The sequence below is a fragment of the Salvelinus alpinus genome, chromosome 32 (genome assembly GCF_045679555.1).
Source record: "Salvelinus alpinus chromosome 32, SLU_Salpinus.1, whole genome shotgun sequence".
Taxonomy (NCBI): domain Eukaryota; kingdom Metazoa; phylum Chordata; class Actinopteri; order Salmoniformes; family Salmonidae; genus Salvelinus; species Salvelinus alpinus.
Window position 1 is genome coordinate 12,796,184 of NC_092117.1, and position 11,129 is coordinate 12,807,312.

Below are 11,129 nucleotides of genomic sequence, written 5' to 3' on the forward strand. Positions count from 1 at the left end.
ACATTAGACTGGCCTCCTGTCTATTTGTTCCACTAAAGATTATAGTTAGCCTTACACTGTACACATGCGAGATAAAAAGAATAACAGATGCAAACTACAATTGGAAAAAGTTTATTAGGGAGAAAAATTGGGTGATGCAGTAGAACATCATCTCTATCACTCAACAGACATTAACACACCTCACCTCATGCTTACTGCATGCATCCTGGGATGGGCTGGATTTGCAGGGGCTTGACAAAGCTGTCAAAAGTGAAAACGGCATAGAAACACAGAAAAAACACAGAAATACAGTAAAAGCCATGATGGTAGAAGGCTAGAAGCTAAATGAACAACTTGTGGCTGTCCTGATGAGCAATGAGTCACATCAACATGCTGAAAAGCTAAACAATACTCAAACTCTCCGTCGTGTTTACCTGTTCTCCTCATGGACAAAATATGTTATTTTGCTGCTTTTTGAATAAGCTACACAGTTGTAGTGTGATTGCACAATATACTATGCCCCTTAAATTAATCATCATGAAAAAGTAAGTGTAAGCATAAATCAGAGTTATGGTAGCCTATTGTGTTTACTTTCACTCCTTCTCTGTCTGTCTGTCTGTCTGTCTGTCTGTCTGTCTGTCTGTCTGTCTGTCTGTCTGTCTGTCTGTCTGTCTGTCTGTCTGTCTGTCTGTCTAAATTAAAGAGCCCAATATTGAGCTACGTGGTTCATTTCATACACACTTTCCTATTAATTAATTCAATCCAAGGAAAAGCTGATTGCATCCCAAACCTTTCAAAAAAAGTTAGGGTTTTTGTTTATGTAATTGTATATATTCGTGCGTGGTCTTTATCTGCACATCTGGGTCTGTGGGGCATGCTATTCACAGGTCGTCAGTCTCCCCATCGAAGGGCATGGCGTCCAACTCGATGTGGATGCTGCTGGGCTCACCGCTCCCCACCCAGCCTATAGGAGTGCGGTTGAAGGAGGGTCGAGCGCCAATCTCATGCTGGTATACCATAGCCAGTTCAGGCTCATCATGGGCCACCTCATGGGTGTCTGGCAGCTGGAAGGTCATGAGCTGCGAGGCCTTATCAAAGCCCCCAAACGGTGTAGCACTCCTAAGATAGATAAAGTGATGGGCAACAAAAGAATATGAGGAAAATAAACGAAATAAATCTTCTAAGGCAACTTCTGTACATGTGTGTCACATACATGGATGGACAATATAAGAGTCTGAGTTTGATAGTAAATGGGTGGGCTCCATTACTTCATGCTCTTTTCAAATAAATATATATTTTTTAGATGCTATGGAGTCAACCATGCAAAGCATAGAGGGGACTGTACCTGTTGAAGGACTTGAACTTGGGCAGATCATGGTGGGCATGGGGGCCTGGCATATGATATCTCATGCTGGATGTCAGCTCCTGGTTGCCCTTCATGGCCTTTTCCCATGGTGATACGTATGAGGGGACATAATCATGCCTCTTCTTGGCCTTGTCTAAGGCAACCTCTACTCCATGACTACCTGTAGGAAGAAAACAGTGAGTCAGGAAAACAGATATTCTATCACATGATGTTCAAGCCTCTTTGGAATAAATCTCCAGGAAAAGTCAAGTCAGGCAAAATCTGATATATTGATTGCACTGCACTCCATTCATTCAAAATCACTTTTTCTAGTTGATATGAGCGGATACTGACCATGACCATGTTCTCCTGGAGCAACATCATCATGATGTGTATGTCCATGGTGTCCATGCTCATGTCCATGCTCATGTCCATGCTCATGTCCATGCTCATGTCCATGCTCATGTCCATGCTCATGTCCCTGACCATGACCATGACCATGCCCATCTTTGCCTGGTTTGGGAGGGGGCACAGGAGGGCCTGCCTTCTTCTCCACCATGTGGCCACTAGCGTCCAACATCATTGTGCCACCCAGGCTGGGGACCAACTTCTGGAAGTTCTCCTGAAACGAAACACACAAGTAAGACAAGCTTCCAACCTGGGTGGTTGTTGAAATATATATTGATAGCCTCAACATTGTGATAATTTCCCTATCTATCCATGGGTTGTACTTCCTTCCCTCATCCATTGCCAATTTTCACTGCAATTGTTTTACGTTAAAGCTCTTTGGACAGAATTTCTACATGAACTATATACAGTATAATACTAACATGTATTATTGTTATATCAAGTTTTTAATTTTGACTTGGATGATTGACCTCCTTTTTCTCACCATAGACTCACTGCCGAAGAGGTCAGGGTTGTTCTCGTATATGAACTTCTCCACACGCTTCTGCCTCCTCTGGAACATCTTGGAGCCCTTGTTGGTGAAGAGGTTCAGCTCTTCCAGCATGGTGTCCTTGGGAGTCTTGATCTTCGTCCCCAGGTCAAACTCTGACGCCTCAGGCTCTGACTCATACTCTGCAGATGAGAAATGTTCACACTGTCTATTAATTTCTCTTGTTGTTTCTCTACATTGTACTGTATGAACATACTGTATAAGGCTCTATTCCATTAAACTTGTAGACCAGGTTTCCGGGATAAATCAAAAACATAATTATTCTGGTTCAGCATTTGTTCAAACTTGGATTATTGGACTCAACAATGTCTGCAGTGTGATACAAAAATACACTCAGCAATGTATCTCCCTATGCAGAAAGAATCTTACCTGTTTGGTTTGAATTGGTTCTACGTTTTGCTTAGCATTGTTTGAATGAATGTTAAAGTACTTTGCGTGCATCATCTTTCACCTAGAAAACACATCTGTGTGGGTGTGACGTGATCTCTACATCTCAGCAGAAATTACACTCAGTGCAGATGGTTGCCTAGGAGGGGGATGCTCTCAGATTCTTGGTATCATTACGGTGGAAAATTCATAAATCTCTCTGCCCAAAGATGAACTGGCTGTTCTTCAACAATGTGGAGGAGAGAGAGCAGAGAACAGCTCATCCCCGAGTTTGGGCCTGACTCTGACTGAGGCTTTATGGCTTTATGAGGTAAGGCCTGAGTCGTTTTCATGTCTGTGTTGTCTATATTTGTTCTGTTCTCAGTGCTTATGATCCATTGGTCAGAAGTCACAGGGTGTTGAGACCGAGAGGATGAGTGAAGGGAGAAAGTCTTCAATCCGTAACACTGCACAGGGAAGATGTTCCACAACAATTCTTAAGCTATGGAGTAATACAATGCAGTAATACAGTGCAGTAATACAATACCTATATAACAGTAGGCTATACTACTAATATGATACATATGTGTCTTTTATACTTTTTTTGTAGTAGCCTAATCATTCTTTGCTTTGTTCTTTATCTATCTATCTATCTATCTATCTACGGTAAGCTCTTATGTAAAATGTTCTCTGTGTGTAAAAAAAAACAGGTTTTCAGATAGCAGCTGATTATTTACATAGCACCACCAGGCCTTAGAACTTTGTTATGAGAACATTCATCCCACACCGTTTTGACAAAGCACATCCTCTCAACATTACATCCTTTTAATTCCTGCTAAGTTCTTGCCACCCGTTTCCATTGTAGGAATTGTCACTAGATAAACACACATTAACTCTGATTAAATTTGGTGGATTTAATAATTTAGCATTCCTGTTTGTTTCCCTGGCAATAAATTCTGCAGTTCAAAAGGACTATGCTTGTGTCTCAATGACTTTTGTGGCATTACGATTTTGTAATGTTTGACAGTACCATTTTTATGTTGACATTAAAAGTCAACACTAGTTATGTGATTCAAATATGATTTCTGTCTATTTCTGTTATAAGCTACAACAGACGTGGCTTCTCTTGTGGAGGGGAATACGTTTGAATGCTGCAGCTAGCTGGCACAGCCACAAAATCACAACATCTGATTTTAAACCAAACCCTAACCTTAAAAGGGGCAATGCATTTAAAAACGTGATTTTATGTAAATATCTTCAAATGTTTTCCTAACGCCCACATGATCAGACTGAGCATTTCACAGGTTAAAGGAGTCTCAGGGAAATACATGATACAAATATATTGTGGAGTTATTTTCATTAAATAAGCACACACGGTGATTTATTAGACATGCAGTGATGATTTCCAAATAAAATGACAAAGATTGCATGGGGACTTTAACCCCAAACGTAACCACACTTCTTACAAATATGCTTAACCCTAATCTTACATTCATTTCATAACTCTTTACAATATAGCCTATTTGGACTTTGCAGCTAGCCCATCTTGCGAAGATCGCTCAGTTCTGTGTTAAGGACAAGATTTATCTCAATAAACATGAACCTGCTGTTAAAACACAGCTTTCTGCTTAGGCCTTATTGCTATATCTGTCAGGACACATTACACAAAAAAGTATTTAGTGCACAGCACAACTGAAGTGTAAGGGCAACATAAATGTACACTTTACTGATGTCAACGGAGACTACCATATTTACTTGCATGCAGATCTGGAGCACTTAATGGATGGAGGGGAAAAACACCTGCATCATTTTCATTAAAAATCATCATGCCATCGCTGGTTAATGAAGCATGGATCCTAACAGCTGAGAGGGAGGGGAGAGTAAACCATTACTGCGATGATTGTAAAGGAGAGATCGTATTTGTGCTGTGAATTCTATGAGATAAATGTTTGTGTGTGTGACAGGGCGCTAGTCATTAGGACATGTTAAGTGTATCCATGTGGAGGAGTCTCTTTGACAAGTGTCCCCCTGCCTGCCCTCTTGGTTTACCAATTAGTGCAGTATGTTACTCTTGATAATACCACAGGCTCATATTGATAAATGTTACTGATTAGAATTTAATGTATGGTACTGTGCGGTCTCTCACATAACTTGGGAGATCTCCTTATTATATTTTTTTAATGATGTGTGAGCAATGTACCTTTGTACATGCAATGTATTGTGTTTATGAGCTCACATGTTCGTGCCTTACCATCTTGAGTGACATGTGACAGGTCAGTGATGATCTTAGAGGGCTTTTTCCGCTTGTTAGGTGGGGCAGGTGTTCCATGAGGCATGACTGCAGACTGAGAACACATGTAAACAGGAAGTTAGAAAAGGTCACAGAACATACCAAGCTACTGTATAATATGTCTGGATTTAGCTATACTGTATTTAGATATATATATATATATATACAGTACCAGTCAAAAGTCTGGACACACCTACTCATTCTCCATTTTAGAATAATAGTGAAGATATCAAAACTATGAAATAATACATATGGAATCATGTAGTAACCAAAAAAGTGTTAAACTAATCAAAATATATGTTACATTTGAGATTATTCAAAGTAGCCACCCTTTGCCTTGATGACAGCTTTGCACACTCTTGATATTCTCTCAACCAGCTTCATGAGGTAGTCACCTGGAATGCATTTCAATTAACAGGTGTGCCTTGTTAAATCAATCAGTTGTGTTGTCAGTTGTGTTGGGAGGGGTGGTATACAGAAGATAGCCCTATTTGGTAAAATACCAACTTCATATAATGGCAAGAACAGTCAAATAAGCAAAGAGAAACGACAGCCCATCATTACTTTAAGACATGAAGGTCAGTCAATCCGGAACATTTCAAGAACTTTGAAAGTTTCTTCAAGTGCAGTCGCAAAAACCACCAAGCGCTATGATGAAAGGAAGACCCAGCATGGAGCACCTCTGCTGCAGAGGATAAGTTCATTAGAGTTAACTGCACCTCAGATTGCAGCCCAAATAAATTATTCACAGAGTTCAAGTAACAGACACAACATCAACTGTTCAGATGATACTGCGTGAATCAGGCCTTCATGGTCAAATTGCTGCAAAGAAACCACTACTAAAGGATTTTTTATTTTACTAGGCAAGTCAGTTCAGAACAAATTCTTATTTTCAATGATGACCTAGGAGCAGTGGGTTAACTGCCTTGTTCAGAGGCAGAACGACAGAATTGTACCTTGTCAGCTCAGGGATTCGATCTTGCAACCTTTCGGTTACTAGTCCAACGCTCTAACCACTAGGCTACGCTGTTACGCTGCCGATGCCAATAATAAGATGAGACTTGCTTGGGCCAAGAAACTCGAGCAATGGACATTAGACCGGTGGAAATCTGTCCTTTGGTCTGATGAATCCAAATTTGAGATTTTTGGTTCCAACCGCCGTGTCTTTGTGAGATGTAGTGTAGGTGAACAGAAGATCTCCGCATGTGTGGTTCCCACTTTGAAGCATGGAGGAGGTGGTGGGATGGTGTAAGGGTGCTTTGCTGGTGACACTGTCTTTAATATATTTAGAATTCAAGGCACACTTAACCAGCATGGCTACCACAGCATTCTGCAGCGATACGCCATCCCATCTGGTTTGCGCTTAGTGGGACTATCATTTGTTTTTCAACAGGCCAATGACCAAAAACACACCTCCAAGCTGTGTAAGGGCTATTTGACCAAGAAGGAGAACGATGGAGTGCTGCATCAGATGCCCTGTCTCCACAATCACCCGACCTCAACCCAATTGAGATGGTCTGGGATGAGTTGGACCATAGAGTGAAGGAAAAGCAGCCAACAAGTACTCAGCATATTCGGGAACTCCTTCAAGACTGTTGGAAAAGTATTCCAGGTGAAGCTGGTTGAGAGAATAACAAGAGTGTGCGAGCAAAGGGTGGCTACTTTGAAGAATCTCAAATATAACATATATTTTGATTTGTTTAGCACTTTTTTGGTTACTACATGATTCCATATGTGTTATTTCATAGTTTTGATGTCTTCACTATTATTCTACAATGTATAAAATAATACAAATAAAGAAAAACCTTTGAATGAGTGGGTGTGTCCAAACGTTTGTCTGGTACTGTATATATGTGTATATATGGTCTCTCTGTAGCCACTCATTAGCAGAAAAAACTAATTGTGGAAAAGAAAGTGTTTCTGTTCAAGGCAGCACAGAGAGAGGAGATCGGGGATTGGAGTCCCTCTAGTGATAATCTCTAACCATTGCACTATGTTGGGACCCACACTTATGAGGCCATGCTTCTGAGCCCATGAAGAACACGTGCAGACTGCCCTCTGCTCCTTTTCCAAGTTCAGAGTGGCTTCAGATCCATAACATTCCCCGAGCCAACAGATGTCCGGCCGTGAGAAATCATATAGCCCACTGTAAGTTTCTGTTTTGTTTGGTCTGACAACTCTAGAAATTAGAAAGGTTTAACACAGAGTATACTGTAGGCCTACAGTGGTTGCAGTAAACACATTCCTCTTCATGAGCTGATGAGCACAAATTACCAAGCCTTTCAGATCAATCCAATTTGCAGTAAACACATCGATCCAATTTGATGGATACGATGAACATGGTTGTAATCATAGATTCTTAAAGTAGGTAGAAATTTGACACAGGAACTCTGTAGTCTAGGTTGCTAGGTGAAGCTTGAAGACATGGAAGATCTCAGTTGGGATACAGAACAAGCACCACGCCACCTAGCATGTTTATGTCTCACAGAGCCCTTTTCTATGTACTGTAGTTCTCCTTTAAGCCATACTGTTCTGTACCTACTGAGAGTCTGCAGCTTCTTTAAGACCCACTCTGTGGCAAACTTCGCATCACATCGACTGACTGTAACCTAATCCACCAGAGCTATTTTCAGCCAAGACCTTTTAGCGACGAGTAGTGGCGTCAGTGTACTATCAGATGTGTGAGACGCAATGGACACTCATATACAAACACATACACATTGGCACAATTGTCAAGAGAATGAGCTAATCTTCCCAAAATTAAAATGAAGATGTTGAGGGGTGAGAGGTGGGTGGATTGGAGAAGGGATTGTGGGGGAGGACTTTGTAAATCCCCTGTAAAATTATCACCAGCTGAGGACCCCAGCACTCAGGTTTCCCCTCCCCAGCTGGGTATTCCAGGCTTTGCACACCATATAAAATGTGCTGTTGGACAAAGGGGAGCAGTCAGCACATTATCTCAGAGCCTGCCTGCGTCTTTGAGTGATGGGCAAATTCTAAAAATGTTCAATGAACGTCAAGATCACTTCACCACGCCTTCAAAAGCACTTTATATCCCATAAATGAATAAATAATGCATTCCTTATTGAGTCAAGGTCTTCAAACATAATTTCAATTCTCAAGTGCAGCTATTTTTGAATGCTATAGGTGAAGCTTTTGCACAACTGTATTTACTTTCCAGTTTGCCGTTGACGGCCAAGTCATGCATGCAATTGGTTAGTACAATCAAGCTGATGGCATGATCCACTCACCCAGTTTTTTAAATCCTTATGTTCAAGGAGGTCTAGTAATACCAGTAGGAGATGAAGGCTTCAGGTTAATCTTAATCCGAAGTTTACAAATCCCAGGGTGCCTCTGACCTGTGGCTGGACTCAGATCCCAGGGAGTGCGAAATCCACCCTGAGCTTGGATGGCAGATCTTTGAAGGGGGGCTGGAGGGAAGGGGGGGGGGGGGTTGAGGTTGGGGTAAAAGTGGGGGATGGGGGGGGTGAAAGTGCTGATGGGGCTATCAAGAGATGGTCCGGGGGGCCTATGTATAGAACCGGTGCAGAGTGAGGGGGGAGTCTAAACTTAGTTATAATAGAGCCTCAAAGGACGGAGGAGTGTCTGAGGGTGTGATTTGGGGTTGGCGTCATTGGTTTGCCCATTTTCCCCTTCATTAATTAACTCCAACCTTCCAATAGATTATCAGTTTTCTGTCAGGCAGAGGCGTCCTTGCTGTATGGTATTTATGGTCATATAGCCTCCTAAACCAAAGTGGGTGCTGATTTGTTGGCTCAGACAAATCCACAGCTCTCTCCATGGCTTAATGGCTGAACGTTATTTCATATATGTGCCTGTTAGTGTTATTCGATCCATACGTTAGACCAGGGTGTGATATTTTGTAGATTGGTTACTTTACATACTCAATTCGTAGATCACTTCAAGTTCTCCCATTTAAGCATGTCTGTACAAATGTGTACTCCGTATCACAGTGAAAGCCAGGGTAATGTAGCCTACTGTAGGAAAAAAGTCAGGCCAAAACGAAGAGTGAAGAACAAAAATCAAAGTGAAGAGTGCCATCACACATCTCACCCCCACATTCATATTCGCTCTTTGTGATGATTCATTTTACAGTCATTGTCGCAGCTTCTCTCTCCCCTGTGTGCTCACTAGAAGAGAAGTGAGTAAAATGTACCATTTGCACTTTGCCTCTTCATTTGAAACATTTCCGTTAGTAAGGGAGGTTAACAGTGACTCAGGAGGACTGAATTTTTAACCTTGACATCTGACCTTGCGGCTTGCAGTGCTTCACTGTTAGCACCAGGAGCTTATCTACTAAGATTGAAGGAAGGGTTATGTTATGGTGAATTGTTGTGTTACAGGAAACAAATCAATTAATCACAAATAAAAACTGCTGGCATAATATTGTATAATATACTGTATTTCCCAGCTGATAATGGATATCCGTTATTCATTTCCCACTGTTCTCATTTATATCACAAAACCTCACCCTCTGCATTGGACCCAATAACGTTTTTTTCTGCACTCAACATTTCAGCCTTGGAAAATCCGTCACAGATATAGGCTACTACTGTAATACCATTTCCTCATATCATAATATTTTCTCCCCAATTGCGATCTTGTCTCATCGCTGCAACTCCCCAACGGGCTCGGGAGAGGCAAAGGTCGAGTAATGCATTCTCTGAAATATGACCCGCCAAACCGCGCTTCTTAACACCCGCCCGCTTAACCCGGAAGCCAGCTGCACCAATGTGTTGGAGGAAACGCCGTTCAACTGACGAGCGAGATCAACCTGCAGGCACCCGGCCCACCACAAGGAGTCGCTAGAGCGCGATGAGCCAATTAAAGCCCCCACGGCTAAAACCTCCCCTAACCCGGACGACGCTGGGCCAATTGTGCGCTGGCCCAATGGGACTTCCAGTCACAGCCAGTTGTAACACAGCCTGGGATCGAACCCCGGTCTGTAGTGACGCCTCAAGCACTGCACCTTAGACCGCTACACCACTCGGGAGGCCTCCTCATATCATATTCTGACTGGAATGTAAAAATGGGGGCGTTGAGCAGCCATAAATACTTTCTGGATATTAACAGCCCTATATATAGGTGGCAAATGGAAAAGATGCCAGCTAAATGTTTCCACCAGACTGTCTGTTTTTTAGCATAGAATGTATGGGTTTGTAGTACCCTTCACCAACAAGTTGTGCCATAGTGCTAAGGGGTTTCAGAATGAGTTGAAAAATACAGCCCATAGCACCATCATGTGGTGAATGGTTGTCAGGATTTCACTGTTACGTGTATATGCATTCACTAGTTTACATATTGTGGAAATAGAGATTGAGCGGATATAATTGAGTCTTTTTGATATCCTACTATTAGACCATGATAACATTATTTGGGACCGTTTCCTGGACACAAAGTGTAGTCCTTGACTAAAAAGCATGCTCAGTAGAAATTCTCTATCACTGTCAAATGTTTGGTCCACAACTGGGCTTAATCTGTGTCAGAGAAACTGTCCTTATATGTTTAACTCTCTAATATAATCCATATGTTATTGGCAGACAACCTGGGAAAATGAAAGCTCTATTTAAAATCAAATCTAATTTTATTTGTCACATGCGCAGAATACAACAGGTGTAGACTTAACCGTGAAATGCTTGCTTACAAGCCCTTACCAACGATGCAGAGAAAAATAGTGTCACGTTCTGACCATAGTTCTTGTGTGTTTTGCTTGTTTTAGTGTTGGTCAGGACGTGAGCTGGGTGGGCATTCTATGTTGTGTGTCTAGTTTGTCTGTTTCTATGTTTGGCCTAATATGGTTCTCAATCAGAGGCAGGTGTTTTGTGTTGTCTCTGATTGGGAATCATATATAGGTGGCTTGTTTTGTGTTGGGGTTTGTGGGTGGTTGTTTCCTGTCTCTGTGTTTTCTCTGCACCAGATAGGGCTGTATCGGTTTGCCACATTTGTTATTTTGTATCGTTGTAAGTGTTCACAGTTTTCGTCTTGTTGATTAAATCATGTTGAACACGGAATACGCTGCGTCTTGGTCCGATCCCTGCTACACCTCCAGACGAAGAGGAGGAAGGCTGCCGTTACAAATAGTAACATAGGAGGAATAAAATACACAAGAATGGAGTTATATACAGAGATTACCAGTACCAGATCAATGTGTATGTACATTAAGGCAGGGT

At 41.8% G+C, this 11,129-nt stretch overlaps 1 protein-coding gene across 2 annotated transcripts; it reads right to left on the reverse strand.

The window, feature by feature from the left end:
• Positions 1-95: 95 nt before the first annotated feature.
• LOC139562320 (myozenin-1-like) lies at positions 96-8,354 on the reverse strand. Of its 2 annotated transcripts, none has more exons than XM_071379927.1 (6): positions 8,190-8,354; positions 4,900-4,993; positions 2,217-2,404; positions 1,838-1,946; positions 1,325-1,505; positions 96-1,098 (listed from the first exon to the last, which is right to left on the reverse strand). In XM_071379927.1, the coding sequence occupies exons 2-6, from the start codon at positions 4,982-4,984 to the stop codon at positions 861-863; spliced, it is 801 nt and encodes a 266-aa protein (XP_071236028.1). In that variant the 5' UTR covers positions 4,985-4,993; positions 8,190-8,354; the 3' UTR covers positions 96-860. The 2 variants fall into 2 exon arrangements, with proteins under 2 accessions (XP_071236028.1, XP_071236027.1); XM_071379926.1 differs by having other exon boundaries at positions 1,679-1,946; positions 8,190-8,353.
• Between the last annotated feature and the right edge of the window lie 2,775 nt (positions 8,355-11,129).